At 38.7% G+C, this 21,837-nt stretch overlaps 1 protein-coding gene across 9 annotated transcripts in view; it reads left to right on the top strand.

The window, feature by feature from the left end:
• The window catches only part of ppfia2 (PTPRF interacting protein alpha 2), a 540,387-nt gene that overhangs the window by 336,589 nt on the left and 181,961 nt on the right, over window positions 1-21,837 (top strand). For all 9 annotated transcript variants that reach the window (XR_006314523.1, XR_006314525.1, XR_006314524.1 and 6 more), the window contains 3 exons: window positions 886-1,107; window positions 3,140-3,286; window positions 10,068-10,202. Coding sequence is in view for 6 of the 9 variants with exons in the window: in XM_043709678.1 (XP_043565613.1) it covers window positions 886-1,107; window positions 3,140-3,286; window positions 10,068-10,202 (504 nt within the window). In the remaining 3 variants the exon portion in view is untranslated. The remainder of the gene's footprint in view (window positions 1-885; window positions 1,108-3,139; window positions 3,287-10,067; window positions 10,203-21,837) is intronic.

Genomic DNA, 21,837 nt, shown 5'->3' with positions numbered 1-21,837 from the left:
GTTTGCAATTGTTATTTCTGCTGCCAGGTGGTCTGTCTGGTTTCATTCTTGTTTGAAATTTCTTTGCTGTTTTCTATGGCTGAGTGGCTTGCAAGGACAGTTCAGAAGTCTGTTAAGAATCAACTGTGTAACTTTGAATCTCGAGTCGCATGTAGTCCAGATCAAGTAAGGATAAAGTTTTCCTTCCCTGTTAATGAATCAAATAGGTTTCATGACAATAGACAATGGTTTATAGGATTCAAACTACTGATTTTGCTATTGATTTAATTCATGTTGAAAGATTTGAAGTGATGCTATGATTGCAAAGAGGCATTATGGTTATATATCCAAAGCTACAATTGTTTGCAGTGATTAAGGCTGGAAAATTATTTGGAGTTTCTTGTGCTCTGTCAGCACTTATTTGTTGGAAGTGTAATGGAAATCTGATTTCACATGTAAATAAGGTTCTCATCACCTTTATGATGAAGGGTTAGCAGCAGATGGGGAGCAGTTCCCAAGAATACCAAGGCCTATTGATGTGAAGGGAAAATCTCCCCCATTCTCTTTTAACTAATCCTAAAATGACCAGATGCATCTTACTTTGGGTTACTATTATTTTTAGTCACTGAGTATTATAAAACTTGATTCTCACTGGAAGGAGAGAGACATTGTCAAAACTTTGGTCTTGCACTCATCAAAAGAGACACAAAATAAGGGTGCTTATTGATTGGTGCATCAATTCAATTCAATTTTTACTTATTCTTCATGTTCAGTTTGTCCCTGAATAATAGAAGCTTTATAATCTTTCACTTAACATTGTGTTATTGTGTTAGATTTTACTGTGAATTTTTTTCTGCATTAAATGTTTGAACTCCATGACTAAAATAATTTACTTTTCCTTTTCAGCCTCTTTCTAATGGTTCTATTGACACTAATAATAAAATGAATGAAGTTGTGGAACTACAAGAATTACTGGACAAGCAGAATTATGAGATGACACAAGTAAAAGAGCGACTATCAACATTGTCTGGTCAGTTAGCTGAAGTGGAACAAGATCTAGAAACAGCCAGAAAAGACCTGATTAAGTCAGAAGAAATGAGTACTAAGTACCAGAGAGATATCAGAGAGGTAGGAAACTGAAAGCATTTTCTCTTGAAAAGAAGTTAAACATTTTCTCATATCACCTTTGTTTCTTTTATTAATCACCAAAAATCTCTGTACACTTTTTCTTAACCTCTCTGCTAAAGAGAATTTCTCCTCTATTACTTTGTCTGGAACAATCAAAGTTAAAGATCACGCAATACCAGGTTATAGTCTAACAGGTTTATTTGGAAGTACAAGCTTTTGGAGCGCCGCTCCTTCATCAGGTAGCTGACAAAGGAACAGTGCTCCAAAAGCTTGCACTTCCAAATAAACCTGTTGGATCATAACATTATCTTGTGATTTTTAACTTTGCCCATCCCAGTCCAACACAGGCACCTCCACATCATAGTCCACTCAGGACATTGAACACACAATGAAATCCTCAACCTTCCCTCCTCTAAGGAGATCATTCATGGTTCTCTAACCCAGTCATGTATCTGACGTCTCACTCCTGGACCCATTCTGTTACATTCCTTTGTGCACCCCGTCTAAAGTCTTCATTCCAAAATTAGACACTTTATTCCAGTTGCTTTTTTTTTGCTTTTCTACTCCATGTCTCAAATTATAAAGCCCAGGGTTCTATATGCCTATACATTTAATTCCAAGTCATTAACATATATCACAAAATCAGCAGTCTATCGCCTAATGTTTTGCCCGCTCATTCGGTCTATCTATACTCTATTGCAGATTCCTTATGTCTTCATAACAATATGCCTTCTCATTATTTTTGTATAATCAGCAAATCTGGATACATTACATTCTGCTTTTCCTCCAATTCATTCATATAGGTAGTAAATAAATAATTGAGGACCTTGAACCGATCCTGTAGCACTCCACTAATTACATATTTCCAACCTGAAAAATACCCCATTAATTTTAATTTCTTTTTGTTAACTCATCCTCAATTCATGCTAATACAGTTTTCAGTTCATTCATGAGGTAATCACTTATGTTTGCCCATCCCCAGTTGCTGTTGAGAATTTGGCAGTAAGCTGCCCCCAGTTCCATGAGCTGCATGTTGAGCAATAATCTTTTATATGACACCAAGATGAATCCATACTGAACATTCAAATACACTGTATTGACCGGTTCCCTTTATCCACCCTGTTTATTATATCCTCAAGAAAATTATCTGTCCATGAAAGCTGCTGACCAATCAGAGGCCAGCAACTCAATACTGTCATGAGGAGCTGTGGGAACTGCCAGTAATGCATGTGCCAGAGGCCCAGGACTGTAGGGGTACCCAAGCAAACATGAGGGCAGAATGGGAGGTAGTGCACATTTTGGAGGATATGGTTTATCATCACACTGCCAAGCACCTATCCTCCACCACAAACATACACACGTTCTGCTGCCACTTGCTAGGAATCCAGCGTCAGTTTCCTCCACCATCTGACTTAACTGGGAGGCTTTGATAACTCCTGTTGGCTGAAGTGGGCCCGCCTCTGCAATTAAGTGGGCCCCACCAGCATTAACTTCCACCCACTCTTTATGTCTATTATCATCCAGGGAGTTTTGCCTATAATTGCTTTATCTTTCACCTTGCAGAAATATTGCTTAACGACACACAAGCTCTCTTATCCGTAAAGGTAATCCATTGTTCCATTATCATTTTATCTGCCAGTTTTTCACTTCAACTTACCAAGAACCAGTCCATTCGGAGCAACTGAAGTTACCTGTCCTCTGGCTGTATATTTTTGCTTTCGATGGCTCCTTTTTATTCTATAGTTAATATAAACAGTATGATACTATCAAAACTGTTCCCTGAGGGATCTTTTACTGACTATTGGTCCACTTGATTCATTCCCTGGAACCAGATCCAGCAATGTCTTCTTCCTTGTTGAGCCAAAACGTACTGATCAAAATAATTCTTCTGAATGCACTTCAGGAAAACTTTCTCCTGCTCTGATTTGTACACTATTGTTATCACAGCCTACATTGAAATAACAACATTTTGCTTGCACCAGAATGTCTAAAAATAAAGCAAAGTAAAATTGGCTTCATTGATTTTCTCTAGGTAATCGCACAGAAAGAGGATATGGAAGAAAGGATAACTACTTTGGAAAAGCGGTACCTCAATGTGCAGAGAGAATCAACTTCATTACATGACATAAATGACAAACTTGAAAATGAATTGGCAAATAAAGATGCATTCTTACGCCAGGTTCAGTAAATTTGTTCATTTGAGGTCATTCTATGAATGATATGTCACTTTCAACATTGAATTTTAAAAGGAATGTTCGAAGTTGAAGAAAGAACATACCAGCAAAGATCAATCTATTTCCTTGTCTCTGCTGAAATATTCTTATCATCACCAAATTGTATGAAATATATTTTTAGAGATTTTTAAAAAATAATTCAGTAGACAAAGATCCCAGTCTGGACATTACCAAACATTTCCTAGAACAGTAATTCAGAAGGAACTCTCTATTTTCAATGGTTATGTATATGAGGTGCTGGCAACATTCATCCTTTTTAGTATATTTAACTGCTTATCTGTTAAAGGTAGGTATATTAAGGTATGTTAATAAAGTAAGTGCAAAAAGTTTGGAAAGAATAAGAACGCAATTGGAAGCTATGAAGTATTTTGTATACAAGACGAATGAATAGAATTTATTCTCCAGAAGATGTTTCAGGATTTCAGACATAGTACTTTGAAGATTGTTAAGTCAGAATTACTTATAACTGCACGCACTAATCAGCATAAAATAGGGGAGCAAAATGCGTGGCTAGAAAGACATAGGACAAAGTGTACTTTGCAAATATCTTTTTTTTGTCAGTAAAATTGGTGGCTGGCAGGTGAAAAATGTGGGCTGGGGCACATTAGTTGCCTTTTGGGTGACCAAGGCATAAATGTTGCATTTTTAAGTATGCCAGTAAATGGATGCACACATGGCCACCTAAAGCAGATGGATTGCTCATGTATACAAGAATGGAAGAGCTTGTGTGGTGCTGTGGTAGTGTCCTTACTTCTGAGCAATTAGGCCTGGGTTCAAGTCCCATCTGCTTCAGACGTATGTCTGAAAACGTTGATTAAAAATATCTATGCACGTATAAATCTGAAGTTGTACATGGTTTTGGCATGGCCATGTTTGTGTATTGTGTAGAGTTAGCCACTTCATTCTAGAAAGGACATTAAAATACATACATTAATTAAAACATAGATTTACTTGGAATATACCAAGAATGTGTTGAACATACCATAGATTTTTCAGGAGGCATGGCAAGATGGAAGGGAACACTTTGATGGGGGTGGGGGGGGGGGAAGCGGGGAGTGCTTGATAACCTCTTGCTGCAGCAATAATGATGAAGATTTTGAAGCCCTCTTTAAGTTGCTATTTTAAAAACTCATTCAAAGGTTGTAGCCTTTCCAGGCTGGGCCAATATTTATTGCCCATTCCTTGTAAATTGAGTGCCCTTCCACCTCTATGGGCATTTTGCTGAAGTCAGAACAGTCCTTCCATTTGCCAGCTTTCCTACCTTCTGCCCCTTAAGTTTCCTCAATGTTTTAACCCTTTGATTATTCACTATTTCTGAAATGCAGTTTGTGTTTTCTAATGAGAAAACAGACAAACTATTTGATGATATCTCCACTGACTCCTGATTCCCCTTGATAATGTTTCCTGTCTCCACATCAAAGGTACCCATGTTTACTTTTGCTACTCTCCTTTTTGTACACTTGTAAAAACTCTCTACAATTTGTTTTTTTATATAAATGGAGAAAGTGAGGTCTGCAGATGCTGGAGATCAAAGTTGAAACTTTATTGCTGGAACAGCACAGCAGGTCAGGCAGCATCCAGGGAACAGGAGATTCGACGTCGAATCTCCTGTTCCCTGGATGCTGCCTGACCTGCTGTGCTGTTCCAGCAATAAAGTTTCAACTTTTTTATATAAATGTCAAGTTTTTTCACAGTTTTTAATGTTTTCACTTTTGTGTAATATTTTGATTCCCCTTACATTTCTCTTGATAGAACGCTCCAAATCTTCAGACTCAATACTATTCTTTGCAGTATTATAAGTGTACTTGGAACTTGATGAACACCGATAAAATGTTAACTAATTCGATTTCCAATATGTTTACATCATAGTTCATACATGTTGATTAAAATTGTAAAAATATAGATAGGCATGCAATGATAATGCTGCATCAGGAAATTTGCATCAGAAGTTCAAAAGACCTTATAAACAAATTAAATGGGATAAGGCCACACTAATCATAAAGAAAGTTGTTTGTTACTCATTACTGATTTGATATATAAAAGTAAGGTCACTCTACTTCAATAAATAAAACTGTCAATTTCATCTTTTGTATATTGTAGATTAGGGGCTAGTATTAGCAGTGAGGTTATATGACACTTGGCATTGGCTGCATAATTGCCATTAGAGAATATTTTTGGAATCAGTAGTGAGGTTATGTCACTATTAAATTGTGAGATATTTTTGAGGTGAAAAATATTTTTTTATCGAGCACAAAATGTGATTTGTTTGATTCTTCCTCATTTTTAATGATGGGGTATACAGCCATTGTAATGTTTGATGGGATTCATGAGTTATATGTCCACGTACAGTATATGTAATTTTCACATTTTTAAACTCAAAATGTTGTGAAATATCATGATCTAACAATAATGGCTCTCTGAAACAAACACAGAGTTCTCTGAGTTAAGTGCCAGAAGAAGGTGCAGGACCTGCTGCTGGCTGTCTTGAGCAACATATGTTAAAAATATTTTTTCAATTAGTTATCAATAAAGGGATACTCTACTCCCACCACATCTTCCCCACAACAAACAAACTGTGCTTAGTGAAGATATAAGCCAGTCCAGAAATTACTCCTTCCAAAACTTTGTTGGAAATCTCATCATTTAGTCATAATCATAGAGTAAGACAGGATGGAAACAGACCCTTTGGGCAATTGCATCCATGATGACCAGATATCCTAAACTTATTTGCCAACATTTGACCCATATCTCTCTAAAACCTTCCTATTCATGTCTCCATCCAGATGCCTTTTAAATACTGTAATTGTACCCAACTCCACTACTTCCACTGGCAGATCGTTCGATACATGCACCACCCTCTGTGTGAAAACGTTGCCCCTCAGGTCCTGTTTAAATCTTTCCCTCTCACCTTAAACTTATGCTCTCTAGCTTTGGACTCCCCTCCCCTGGGAAATAGACCTTGGTTATTCATCCCATCCATGTCCCTCATGATTGTATAAATCTCTGTAAGGTCATCCATCAGTCTCCAACGCTCCAGGGAAAAAAGCACTAGCCTATTCAGCCTCTCCCTATAACTCAAACCCTCCAAAACCAGTAACATCCTTGAAATTCTTTTCTGAACCCTTTCAAATTTAATAGCATTTTTCCTACAGCAGGGAGACCAGAATTGAACACGGTATTCGAAAAGTGGCCTCACCACTGTTCTGTATAGCTGCAACATGATGTCCCAACCCCTATACTCAGTGCACTGACCAATGAAGGCAAGCGTGCCAAAAGCCTTCTTTACCATCCTGTCTATCTGCAACTCTATTTTCAATGAACTATGCACCTGCATCCCTAGGTTTCTTTGTTTGGCAACACTTTTCAGGGCCCTACCATTAACTGTATAAGTTTTGCTTTGGTTTATCTTACCAAAATGCAGCACTTCACATTTATCAGAATTAAATTCCATCTGCCAATCCTTGGTTCATCGGCCCATCTGATCAAGTTCCCATTGTGCTCTGAGATAATCTTCTTCACTGTCCACTACACTACTAATTTTGGTGTTATCTGCAAACTTAATAACCATATCTTCTATGTTCATATCAAAATCATTTGCATAAATAGCGAAAAACAGTGGACAGCACAAATCCTTGCAGCAAATTGGCCTTCAGTCCAAAAAACAACCCTCTACTAACACCTTCTGTTTCCTACCTTAAAGCCAATTTTTTATCCAATTGGCTAGCTCCACCTGGATTCCATCTAACCTTTCTAACCAGTCTACCATGCAGAACCTTGTTGAATACCTTGCTGAAGTCCATATAAACAACATCTTCCTCTCTGCCTTCATCAATATTTGGGGTCACATCTTCTCAATCAAGTTAGTGAGACATGATTTTCCATGCACAAAGCTAAGTTGACTATCCTTAATCAGTCCTTTCTTTTCCAAATGCAATTAAAACCTGTCCCTCAGAATCTCCTCCAGTAATGTACCACTCACATCAGGCTCACCGGTGTACAGTTCCTTGGCTTTTCCTTACTACCTTTCTTAATAATGACATCACATTAGCTGCGGCTGTCCATAATATTAATATCTCAGCAAGGGGCCCAGCAAACTTTTCCCTTGTTTCCCACAAAGTTCTGGGAATACCCTAATCAGGCATTGATGACTGCCAGCATCTCCTCTAATGTAAAAAGGACACTTTTCAAACATCACTATTTATTTCCCCAAGTTCCCTAGCTTTCATGTCCTTGTCCACAGTAAATACTGACGTAAAATATTCATTTAGTATATCATCCATCTCATGTGGTTCCACACATAGATGTCCTCATTAATCTTTAAGAGGCCATATTCTCTTCCAAGTTAACCTTTTGCCCTTAATGTATTTTTAGAATCTCTTTGAATTCTCCTTAACTCTGTTTGCTAAAGCTATCCCATGTCCCCTTTTTACCCTCCTGATTTCCCTCTTAAATATACTCCTACTGCCCTTATATTCTTCTAGGGATTCACTCAATCCCAGCTCTCTATACCTGATATATTTCTCCTTTTTCTTGACCAGAGGCTCAATTTTTCTAGACATCCCATATTCCTTACACCTACCAGTCTTGCCCTTAGTACTAACAGAAATATACTGTCTCTGAACTCTCACTACCTCATTTTTGAAGGCCTCACACTTTCCAACCATCCCACTACCTGTGAACAGCCTCTCCCAATCAACTTTTGAAAGTTCCTGCTAATACCATCAAAATTGGTCTTTCTCCAATTTAGAACTTTAACTTTTAGATCAGGTGTATCATTGGCTATAGCTATTTTTAAAACTACTAGGATTATGATCACTTGCCCCAAAGTGCTCCCCCAGTGACACCTCAGTCACTTGCCCTGCCTTATTTCCCAAGGGAAGGTCAAGTTTTGGTCCTTCTTTAGTAGATACATCCAGATATGGAAGAAGTCAGTTTTCTTGAACACACTTAACAAATTCTTCTCCATCCAAGCCCTTAACACCGGCAGTCCCAGTTCCCTATGTATAGAAAGTTTAAATCCCCTACCATTACACCCTGTTATTCTTATAGGTATCAGAAATGTCCTTGCAGATTTGCTTCCCAATTTTCCACTGCCTATTGAGGGACCTGTTATACAATCCCAATAAGGTGATGATCCCTTTCTTATTCCTCAGTTCCACCCTTATAATTTCACTGGACGTTTTCCTAGGAATATTGCCCGAAGTACAACTGTAGTGTTATCCTTAATCAAAAACGCCACTCCCCCTTCTCTCTTGCTCCCCCTTCTATCCTTCCTATTGCATCTATGCCCTGGAACATTAAGCTGCCAGTCCTGTCCCTCCCTGAGCCATGTTTCTGTAATAGCTATGATATCCCAGTCCCATTTTCTCAACATGTCCTAAGTTCATTTGCCCTACCTGTCATGCCTTTTGCATTTAAATAAATGCAGTTTAATTTGCTAGTCTTACCTTGTTCTTACCTGCCTTGACTTTTTAACTTGATCCCCTTACCTACTTTACCAGTCTTAGGCTTATCTCTTCTCTCATTATCTCTTTGGGTCCCTCCACCCCCCACCCCACCACACCCCCACCCGCCCAGTAGTTTAAAGCCTCCCGAATAGCACTAGCAAATCTCCCCAAGGATATTCAACCCCTTCCAATTCAGGTGCAACCCATCCTTCTTATATAGGTCACTTCTACCCCAGAAGAGATCTGAATGGTCCAAAAATATGAATCTTTGCCCCTTACAGCAGCTCCTTAGCCATCCATTCATCTTCCCTTTCCTCCTAGCCTTACTCTCACTAACACATGGCACCAGGAGTAATTCAGATATAACCTCGAGGACCTATTTTTTAACCTCCTGCCTAATTTCTTATATTCTCTCTGCAGAACCTCATCTTTCTCCCAATCTCTGTCAACATGTGCAGCCTTCTGCTCGTCACTCTCCCCTTTCAGAATGCATGAAAAACTTCAAAACGTCCACACAAAAGTTCCCAAAACTTTACCAAGCCATGTTTATTTACTCTGGTGCAGGTCAAACACTTAAAATTCCTCACCTTAATGCTTATCTTTAGATATGAAATATTTGATACCTTTTTAAACTTTGGCTCCTGCATGTGCCTCCATTGCTCCCAAGCTGAACAGATTTCTTGTACACCATTGTTACATGTTCTTGTAGGTACTAATTTACCTACTTTGTCAGCCAATCCTGACCATTTATGGGAATGTATTCCTTAACTTGGAGCATTAAAGTGCACTTTCTACTAATGGAATGGAATGATTGGAACATTGGTCTCTGGGTCTTTTAATAATTCAAGATCTTAGAACAAATCCAAGCTGTTATTATGTACTGTAATTGGCATATTGTTAACATTATTCTTAATGAACACTTCAGTCAATCTATGAAGTCACAAAGTTATTTGTTATGCTTTGTTATTAACTCTTAGGTTCAATGTACTAATAATTACCCTGTAAAAGATTTGAATAGTTTTGACATATTAATACTTAAGAATATAATTTTCTGTAGTTCGGGTAATGCATGTCGTAAAAGCTATAAATTATAGGAAAACTACATTACAGATACAATAATATTGGGATTATGTTGAACACATTTATAAAGTATATTCATTTCAGATAATTATAATTTATTTATAAATATTAAACTCTTCAGTGTAATGATGTAGGAAAAGTCTATTATCAGATACTTATTTAAATTAATATTCTGCATTTCTGTTACATGGAAATTTAGCTCGAAGATAAAAATAGACAGTTGCAGGAACGTCTGGAACATGCTGAACAGAAGCTACAGCAAACAATGAAGAGAGCAGAAACATTACCAGAGGTAGAAGCTGAACTTGCCCAGAGAATTGCAGCTCTGACAAAGGTAACTGCACTGATTTGAAGATGACTTTAATCAAGAACTTATTATAATATTATATTACTAAGGTCTGTGCCATCTCCCCCAAAAGCCTGTCAATAACTTGCTTGATAAATTGTTATAAAGATTTTAAGGAAGCTTTTGTGTACTATTTCACATTGGTCACATTAGGAGAACTATCATTTATAAACAAATGACACTTCTTGAATATTGTTCATGTGAACTTACATATATTTTGAATCCCTTTGACCTGTGGTGCATATCTCAAATGTCTGATCCAGGAGAAAGTGAGGTCTGCAGTGGCTGAAGAATCAGAGTTGAAAAATGTAGCACTGGAAAAGCACGGCTGGTCAGGCATCATCCGAGGAGCAGGCGAATTGACATTTCAGGCATAAGTCCTTCATTATTTCTGAAGCAGGGCGTATGCCCGAAACCATCTACTCTCCTGCTCCTCAGATGCTGCCTGACCTGCTGTGCTTTTCCAGAATTTTTTCAAATTCTGACCCCCTTAGCCAAAATATTTAAGTGCCCTTGTCCCTGTGATAAATGCGGAATCCAATAATAGAGTCTTCTAGTGATAGAATTAAACCACATTCATTTTATTTTATTTTAAATGGGGTTCTTAAGTTGTAGGATTTATACAATTATTTAGAAGTACATTATACTTCAGGAAGCCTTCTATGATATTTTTCCCAAAGACAAAAATGAAATATTAAGAGCAGTTGTTGATAACCAGTACTGGATGAGCTAAATATCTTCCACCTAAATATTGGAAAGACAGAAACCAGTATCTATTTAATTCTAAAATGCAAGGAACATGGGACCAAAGGTAGCCAACTAGAAATTCTAAAACAAAAACAGAAGTTGCTGGAAAAGCTGAACAGGTCTGGCAGCATCTGTGAGGAGAAATCAAAGATAATGTTTCTGGTCTAGTGCTCCTTCTCTTCACAAATGCTGCTGGACCTGCTGAGCTTTTTCAGCAACTTCTATTTTTGTCTCTGATGTACAGCATCCACAGTCCTTTTGGTTTTTAACTAGCAATTATACTTTGATACAATGGTAGTATGTTTCATACTGCCATGAAGAAAGGGCAGCGGAAGCGTTTCTTGAGATCAAGTTGTAGGCTTCCTTACAAATGCTTGAAAACGACCTAACAGACAGATCTTTGGGGTTTTCTAAAAGCACATAAGAGGCACAGAACAAGAAATAGAGGCACTATTCCTCAACCTGAAACAGAGAAAATGCTAATTTTGTTGACCACCAGGCAAATGTTGATGGGAGCTTGTGGTCAGATTGGAGATTCTTCTAGCTTAGAATTAGAGGGAAAGAATCTACAGAGTGGCCCTTATAGTGTAAATCAGATGTTACCCAAAGAGGAGAATTAAAAATAAGCAAGCCACTAAGAACGTAGAGATTTTTAAGTTGGTTCCTGGGTAATGAAGTGGCCACCTTAAAGGGCAATCTAACATATAACAGTAGTTTTCTCTTCTGGAGTTTAAAATATAAATTGCCACATAAGCAAAAATATGGCTAGATTTTCTTTGTGTTGAGAAGACTTCATGAAGGAGTGAAAATCGCAGCCTGGAACTAATCCCAGGATTCCCAACCCCTTCCTGGGATTTTCAGTTTGCAACAGGGCTGTTGATTGCAGTTGATTTGATTTTAAGTCTTACTTGCACTCTGGCCAACTTCATTATAAAAGTAGAAATGTTGTCCTCCACAGTTTTCATGGCATTGATCCAGCTTGAAGTACTCATGTTTCATGGTATATCAAGCATACACCTGTTTCCAACTCCACAGCATCACTTTATGGTACCCTACCTTAGCTCAATTCTGCAGAAACCACCATGCATACCTTTGTTGTTTGTAAATTTGACTATTCTAGTGTAGGTCCAGCTGGTCTTCTACGCTCTAGCTATCAGAAACTTGAGGTAGCCAAACCTTGCTGATGATGTCCTAAGTCACAATAAGCTAAGTGTATCCATCCTTCCTCTACTTCCTGACCTACATTAACTCCTATCTTTACAACCTCAATTTTAAAATTCTAATCCTTGTTTTCAAATTACTCCATACCCTCATCCTTCCATATCTCTGTAATTAGTTTTATTCCTATGTCCTTCCTCCTTACTGTCCTCTTAAGTATCCATGATTTTAGTTACACCATCATTGATCGCCATAGCTTCCAGTGACAAGGCCTTAAGCTCTATAATTCCCTCACTAAATCTCACCACTTCTTTCATCTCTTATTTTGAGGCACTCTTTCTAATCTCCTCCTTGCTGTTCTAATACTTTTATGAGGCACAATACAAATTTTTGTTTTCTCATGCTTCTGTGAGATGGCTTGGAATTTTTACTACTGTAAAGGTACTGTTTAAAGAGAATTTTTATTGTTGATTGTCTGTGATATCCTTCAACAGCACCAAACTATAGACTTTTGAGTAGTGTAGTAGTTTTTCACTTGACAGAGCATGGAATTCAGCATTGGAAGTCTCAGTAAAGCAGACATAATAAAACAAAATTTTAAACATTACTATTTACATTTGAATTTTTTTTAGGAGTAAAGTTAATATGTTTAGCACTTTACTACAAATCATTTATTTTAGCGTGGCAACGCCAGTCAAGAAAGAGTTCAGGATATCCCTAAGCACAACTAAGTATTTTAGAGATCATAAACTCAAAGAGTTGTATAGCATGTAAACAGACCTTTCGGTCGAACTGCTCACACCAACCAAGTATCCTAAATTAATCTAGTCCCATTTGCCAGCATTTGGCCCATATCCTTATAAGCCCTTTCTATTCATGTGACCATCCAAATGGCTTTTAAATGCGGTAATTGTACCAGACTCCACCATTTCCTCTGGCAGCTCATTCCATACACGCACCACCGTCTGCGTGAAAAAAGTTCCCCTTAGATCCCGTTTAAACCCCTCTCACCTCAACCCTATCCCCTCTAGTTTTGGATTCCCCTACCTTGGGAAAAAGACCTTGGCTATTCACCATTCAAGGAGAAAGTGAGGGCTGCAGATGCTGGAGATCAGAGCTGAAAATGTGTTGCTGGAAAAGCACAGCAGGTCAGGCAGCATCCAAGGAACAGGAGAATCGACGTTTTGGGCATAAGCCCAAAGAAGGGCTGAAGATTCCTGAAGAAGGGCTTATGCCCGAAATGTCAATTCTCCTGTTCCTTGGATGCTGCCTGACCTGCTGCGCTTTTCCAGCAACACATTTTCAGCTCTATTCACCATTCAAGCCCCTCATAATTTTATAAAGTTCGATATTGTCACCCCTCAGCCTCTGACGTTCCGAGAAAAAAGCCACAGTCTCTTCAGCCTCTCTCTGTAGCTCAAATCCTCCAATCCCAGCAAATTCCTTGGAAATCTTTTATGAATCCTTTCAGGTTTCACAATATCTTTGCTATAGCAAGGAGACTAGAATTGAATGCAGTATTCCAAAAGTGGCCTAACCAATGTCCTGTACAGCCATATCATGACCTGCCAACTCCTATGCTCCATACACTGACCAATAAAGGCACGCGCACTAAATACCTTCTTCACTACCTGTCGACCTATGACTCACTTTCAAGGAACTATGAATGTGCACCCCTAGGTCTATTTGATTAGCAACACTGACAAGAATCTTACCCTGCCCTGATTTGCTGTACCAAAATGCAACACCTCACATTATTCTAAATTGTGATAACTTTTTTAAAAATTGTCATAATGCGGGAAAATGTGCAAGCCAATTTGCAGATAGTAAGGTACCATATGCAATGCTGAAATAAATAACAAAAAAATCTATGTAATTTGTCTTGAGTTGGAGATAGACAGTGACCAAGAAATCTGCATTGTTCAAGTAATGCAATTAAGTCTTCTGTATGTACCTGAGTTAGCACACAGGGCTTCATCCACAACAGATACTTAGATGGATAGTTCATTTGTCGAAAGCAAATTTTTATCTTCTCAGCATCCTGAAAATTTGTATGGGTTTCAACTGGAGACCAATGGATTTAACCAAATAAGTCAGAAGAAATTAGTAATATTGTTTTTCACTTACAAGGAACAGTAATTAATGTTACCAGTGGTATGGGCTCTTTATATTGAGTTCCTGCTTCAGTTTCTAATTGGGAATTAATAGTCTGAAAGAGTATACCAACTACTGCGAAATAGAAGAAACCCACATAACAGGACAGAGTCCACAAGATACCCAAAGAAATCTGTGTTTAAACAAAAACCTTTTAGGCACGTATGTACTCTGGTTCAAATCTGTAGCACAACAATGACAATCCCTCCCAATGAACAATTGGCAGGCACCAAATTTTCCAGCTGCATTGGACCAGAAATGCACTCATCGTGATCCTTCAGTCATTGTTCATGTAAATTAAGTACACTACACCAACCTCACAAATTCCTGCCAGGTAAATTCTGGGAGGCACCATCAGGCATAATTCTGGTGTAGTCTTGGCTACCAGATATGGAGGGTTTTTAAAGTATTATACTGAGTATTATATTTAGAAATTGAATGCACACATGCACTGCTGTGTGGGGAAAAAATACGTACAATTTCAAACAATTTTTATTCGATGCCTGGTGATCTGCTCCCAAAGTTACAGAAAATGCGTGACTATCCCCATGAAAGTCCATCCCAGTAAATTCTACACAGAAAATATCTTAGGTATGTTTGATGAGGCAATGGCCTCTGGGAATTAACACTGGGCTGTTAATCCAGAGACCCAGATAATGTTCTGCTAACCCACATGCAAATTGAATGCACACATGCAGTGAGGTTTCCTTCCCCCTTCTGTGTGCGAACATGCAAATTAGAAGTAGGAATAGATCATTAAGCCCCTTGAATCTGATTCAATAAGATCATGGTGTCAATTCCACAATCCTTCATAGCTCACTACCTTTCACTGTTTTATTAGTCAACCTGTTTTCTATCTCTTCCTTATAATTATTTAATAACACTGGCTCCACTGCTGTGTGGGGAAAAAAATACATACAATTACAAACAATTTTTATTTGATGCCTGGTGATCTGCTCCCAAAATTACAGAAAATGTGTGACTATCCCCATGAAAGTCCATCCCAGTAAATTCCATATAGAAAATATATTAGGTATGTTTGATGAGACAATGGCCTCTGGGAATTAACACTGGACTGTTAATCCAGAGACCCACATACAAATCCTACCACAGCAATTGCTGAAATTTGAATTCAATAAAAATCTGGAATTTAAAGTCTAATGATGACGATCAATCCAACGTTGATTGTCAAGAAAGACCTATCTGGTTCACTAATGTCATTTAGGGAAGGAAATTGCTGTCCTTACCTGGTCTGGCCTACGTATGACTCCAGACCCAATGCAGTTGGCTCTTAAATGCCCTCTGGACAAGTGGACTAGCAATAAATACTAGTCTAGCCGGCAATGCCTTCATCCCAGGAATGAATAAAACAAATGTAAATTGATTTTTGTTTACAGCTGCGCAGGTTTTTAAGAACCGATTTATGTGGGAAATATTTATTTTGATTGTTTTTATTTGGAATGTGTGAGCATAACAGGGAAATTTGTTATTACCATAATTTCTAATAAAATTTAAATGTACTGTTTTGAAATATTTTTTTGATTTTGTATAATAGACAACATGGAAAATCTTCCAACAAATTTTGAAAAGCCCAATTGGAGTTATTTTAATTAACAATTTTCTCCATGTGTTGATTTTTTAATCTCAGTGGTTTTACTGATCTTGCATTCTTAATTTATTTTACTTAAAAATTTTTCTTTAGTTTTCCTGTTGCTGCTGTAATTTAAATTACACCAAAATGCCATGGGGTGAGGGAGATCATAAAATTGGAATGGATTTCAATATTTAGGGGAACAGGAAGCCATTCTTTGGCAAAAAACATAATTCTAGGATGGTTTGTTGGCTCTTTGGTTCCAGAATCAAAGGTGTCACTGAAAAACATTCTGGGACTGGGAAGAGGGAGGTGGGCAATAAACGATAATCCTCTACATAAATGCCACTAATACAGGTAGAATGAGATATGTACTGGCAGATTTTAGAAAGTAAAGTAAGAAGCTAATTAGGTTGAATAGATTATCCCTTGTGACACACACTAGGAATACAGGAATTAGAGGGGAATGGTACAGAAGGCATGGTTTTAAATTCTGAGAGCATTGAACCCCGTTGTGGGAAAGGTGGTACAAAGAAGGTGGTGTGCACCTCAACAGGGTCAGGCCAGTATTGTCATAAAGACATTTCTTAGTTTGTTTTAGAAAGAATTTCAACTATCTTGACAGGGGAATGGGAACTTGAATATAGATACAGAAGGTAGGTATGTAAAATTTGAAATTGAAAAGAGGAAATCATTAAGAGGATATGGAAAACTATAAAATAGTTAACAAAAGAGATTGAAGTAAATACCATTGCACCTTGACAATACAAGGAGTTGGATGGGGGTAGGGCTGGTGGTGGTGGGGTCTCCTGAATGGGGAGCAGCCTTAGCAAGTGCTCACTGTGTCAATCCCATTGAACTGATTGGGAGGTGCTGGAGGCTTCAGCAATGCTACAGGTCCCTTACACACAATTGTTTACTTACTTGATACAGACAGAGGGAGCAAGGCAGGCAGAGTGAGGAAAAAAGAAATTTCAGAAAACTCCGAGGCCCAGAGGAAAGGCATTGAATCAATTAAGCGAATAATCAATTATCCAAATGAAATTGTGCCTGCCCATCTCATTCGGATAATCGAGGTTCCTTGTAGTTGCATATGATATTATGGCTCCGGAACTCAATCCATCTACCAATAAAACCTAACACCTTCTTAACAGCACTATCAACCTGGGTGGCAACTTTCAGGGATCTATGAACATGGACTCCAAGATCCCTCTGCACATCCACAATGCCAAGAATTTTTCCATTGACCCAATATTCTGCCTTCCTGTTATTTTTCCCAAAGTGAACACCTCACATTTATTTGCATTGAACTCCATTTGTCACCTCCCAGCCCAATTCTGTAATTTATTCAAGTCCCCCTGCATCCTGCAACATTCTTCCACACTGTCTACTACTCCACTGACTTTAGTGTCATCTGCAAATTTACTAACTCATCTATATATGCCAGTGTCTAAGTCACTTATAAAAATGACAAACAGCAGTGGCCCCAAAATAGATCATTGTGACAGACCACGAGTAACCGGACTCCAGACTGAATATTTTCCATCAACCACCACTCGCTGCCTTTTCTAATCCAATCTGCTAAATCTCCCTCATTAATGCCTCTGCATTTTCTCCAACAGCTTACCATGTGGAACCCTTTCAAAGGCCTTACTGAAGTCCATGTACACTACGTCAACTGCCCTACCCTCATCCATATGTTTGATCACCTTCTCAAAAAACTCAATGGGGTTTATGAGACATGACCTGCCCTTGACAAAACCATGTTGACTATCTGCATTCAAATTTTTGCTTGCTAGATGATTATAAATCCTATCTCTCATAATCCTTTCCAAACCCTTTGCTACAACAGACATAAGGCTCACTGGTCTATAATTACCCAGGTCATCTCTACTGCCCTTATTGAACAAGGGCACAACATTTGCAATCCTCCAGCCCTCTGTACTAAACCTGTAGAGAGTGATGGCTCAAAGATCAAAGCCAAAGGCTCCCACACCTCCTCCCTAGTTTCCCAGAGAATACTCGGATAAATCCCATCTGGCTCAGGGAGCATGTCTATTTTCACTCCTTCCTTACTAACACCTCTTCCTTACTAACCTCTCCCTTACTAACTTCAATCCGAGTTAATGAGGGAATGAATTTTGGCAAGGTGGAATAGTTTATGGGGGAGAGTATTTTAGTCATACGGTCATAACTCAGTTATGTAGAAGAATAAAGTTAGATGGAGAGTAAATTTCTCACTTGAGGAAGTACAAATTCAACTTAGCTGAGATGTGATTTAATGTAAATGAACTAGAAACAGATTCTTGAGGGTAAACCAGTTCCAGAAAGGTGGAAGATATTCAAATGTGAGATAAAGAGTCTTCAGAACAAGTATGTTCCCAGAAGAACAGAAATACTCGAAAATCTATACCTTTAGATGTCCAGAAACATGCATGATAGTACAGAGTAACACAGGGAACCTTATGTCATATAGAAAGAGCTCATTACTACAGTATGTCTACAGGAGTATGGATAACAGTGCAGGAATTACATTTTAAAAGTTAAGAAGAAAAGGAGGGGGATCCAAGATGGCGGCGACCCAGCAAGTCTGAGTCCACAGTCCTCCTCCCAAGACTTGGGCAAAGTGGGTCACCCGCCTCCACCACACTCACCAAATCATTTAAAATAGTTTTTACTTAATGTAATTAGTTGCATAGTATTGAATTTAAACAATTTAATCTCCATTAAAATGACTGAAGGGAAGGGAGCCCGCAGCTCTCAACAGGCAGGAACCCCTCCCCCTCTCCAGCTGCAGCAGAGGCATCCGCAGCCACCCTGGGGGACTTACCTATGGTGGTGAGCCTTGTGGAAATAATCTCCAAGCTCGATGTGAAGATCGATGCCTTCATTGAAGAGTCCCGAAGCCGATGTGACTCACTCTTGGCCGCGCTGCGAAAGCACGACAGAGACATCAAGGAAATTGAGCGCCCAAGTCGGAGGGGCGGAGCTAAAGGCCGCGACCTCTGAAACTACACGAAAATCAGCCATGGATCGGGTCCGGACTCTCGAACAGCGAGTCCGGACCTTAGAGAATCACATTGACGACCTCGAGAATTCGTTTGCTGGGCCTTCCCGAACGGGAAGAGGAAGGCCAGCTTACAAGTGTTCCTTAAACAGTGGCTTCCACAGCTTTTAAATCTGGAAGCTGGATCAGGCCAGGTAAGGGTGGAATGGGCCTACCGGGTTGCAATACGCGGGCCCGGCTCGAAACAGCGCCCCCGCCCGGTCCTGTTCCGGCTGCAGAGCTACAAGGAGAGGCAGATACTCTTAGAAGCCTCCAGAAATCTTGAGAAAGATCCCCAAGCCATGATTTATAAAGGATCCAAGATCATGTTATTCCAGGACTTTTCCCCAGCTCTGGTCCGAAAGAGGAAGGCATTTGATGAAGCGAAGAAGTGTTTAAGGGACTTAAATATTCAGTACTCCTTGCACTACCCAGCAAAGCTACGCTTTAACCATGAAGGTTCCGTATATAACGTTGGATCGCCGGAAAAGGCCAAGGAATTTTTGGACTCTCTTAGATAAATTGTAAGAGTTAATTGATGTTGTTTTGCTTTCCCCCCACTCCGGTTTACATCCCCCTTTTTTTATATATTAATCCCCTTTTTTTACCTTACTGTTTAATATTATCTTGGGGGTGTGGGGAGAGGGATTTATTTATTTGTTCTCTACTTAACGATTTTCTGCCCCCTTTTTTTATTATATATATATATACATATATAGAATAAAAAAAGGGCAGAAAATCGTTAAGTAGAGAAAAAAAAAAAATCCCTCTCCCCACACCCCCATATATATATATATATAGGCCGGAGGGTCTAGTTAATGTCGGTGGGGGGAGGTGGTTACCTTATCCTATTTTATCTCTCTTTAGGAGCGGGGTTATTTTCTCCTGTTATTTTGTATTATTATATTTAATTATTACTTGTTGAAGCTGTAATTTTATAGTTATATATTTTATACATGGTATTAACATTACCAAATATATCCAGGTGTTAGTGTGGGTGGGGGTGCGGTGGGTAGGGTGCTCACTGTTAACTCTAAGCTCTGTAGTATATTTGAATTTTCTTCATCCTATTGAGGAGCGCCTTGGTCAAGGGTGGGACACTGGTAGGGAGAGGATACGATGGACTTTTGGAAAGGAAGTGATACCCCCAGGGAACAAGGGGGAAAATCTTCATTTAAATACATTTTTTTAAAATTTAGAAATGGTTTTTTATTCTATTGCTATGAGTGTATTAGAGAGCCTTTATTTTTGTGAATTTTATATGCTCTATGCTTGGGATGTTCTGGATAGGGTTTCCTGTCCCGAGGGGTCTCTGATTTGCCCGGACGATTATGATTGATTAGTCGGTTAAGCGGTGCACCTGGAATGTCAAGGGGAGTAATTCACCAGTCAAAAGGAAGAAAATATTATCAAACCTCAAGAAAGAAAGGGTTGATATAGCTCTCCTACAGGAAACACACTTAGTGGATAAAGAACACTTGAAATTATGACACGGTGGATTTAATCAGGCCTTTTTTTTCTTCTTTTAGCTCAAAAAGCAGGTGAGTTATTATTCTTATTCGGAAGAATTTCCCTTTCAAAATCCTAAATCAGATAAAAGACGAATCTGGATGATATATTCTGATTAAAGCCCTTATAAATGGAGAGGAATATGGGATTTTAAATTTGTATTGCCCCCCTGCACATCCTTTTAAATTTATAACAGAAGCCTTCTCAAAATTGATGGCTGTCGGTGCTGTCCATACAATTATAGGGGGAGATTTTAATTGTATTATGGATCCGGAAATAGATAGGATTCCCAAGAGTCCTGCAGGAGTATCTCCCAGATCTAGACAATTGGTGGATTTGAACAAAGAATTAGGATTAGTAGATGTATAGAGATGTCTCCATCCACAGGGCAGAGATTTTTTTTTACTCCAATCCACACAAATGTTATACCAGAATCGATATGTTTTTGGCCCCCTTGATTTTTTTAAATTCCATATCATCCTGTAAAATAGGCAGTATAGCAATTTCCGATCACGCTGCTGTATATATGGAAATCAAGGCGAGGAACAATGAGACATCCCAAGATTTTAAAACTTTTTTAGAAATTAATTCAGGTACGGCTAACAACCCATCAATGATGTGGGAGACCATCAAAGCTTACGTGCGAGGTTTGATCATCTCATACTCAGCGACACAGAAAAAAATTAAAGGGAGACCAACAGCGTCTGCTCGAAGCTCGCTTAAAAGCGGCTGAAACAGCATACGCTGACAGACCTTCTATTATCAAATTGCAAAGGATTACTGCCCTTACGACAGCTCTAAACACCACGTTTACCCAAACGGCTAAGAGGGAAATATTATTTGCAAAACAAAGGTTATATGACTTTGGCGATAAACCTGGTAGATACTTAGCATTTCTTGCAAAGATAAAGAAGGCCCCTCAAACTGTTACGTCTATCAAGGAAAGTACGGGTATTTTGACTCATGATCACAAAAGGATTAACACAATCTTTAGAAAATTTTATTCTGATTTATATAAATCGCAGGATTGCGAAGCGAGGACTAGTCATTTTTAAAAATCCTGACCTTTCCGGACTTAACTCTGGAACAGGTATCGGTCTTGAATGTTCCCCTAACAATCCAAGAAATACTTGACGTAATCAGGCAACTTCAGAGCAGTAAGGCACCTGGCCCAGATGGCTTTCAAGCTGAATTCTATAAAGAATTTACAGGAATATTGGCTGGTCCACTTATGGACATGTATAACTATTCATACAGTCAGGGCTGTCTCCCGCCTTCGTTGAAAGAGGCAAATATCTCTCTTATCCTCAAAAAATGAAAGGACCCAGAAGATTGCGCGTCATATAGACCAATATCCTTGCTAAATGTAGATTTTAAAATCCTGTGTACCACATTAGCATTGAGGCTAGAAAGGGTAT

The sequence above is a fragment of the Chiloscyllium plagiosum genome, chromosome 19, assembly GCF_004010195.1.
Source record: "Chiloscyllium plagiosum isolate BGI_BamShark_2017 chromosome 19, ASM401019v2, whole genome shotgun sequence".
NCBI classification, from domain to species: domain Eukaryota; kingdom Metazoa; phylum Chordata; class Chondrichthyes; order Orectolobiformes; family Hemiscylliidae; genus Chiloscyllium; species Chiloscyllium plagiosum.
The sequence above is the reverse complement of the archived record's forward strand: the minus strand, read 5'-3'. Positions and strand labels throughout refer to the sequence as shown.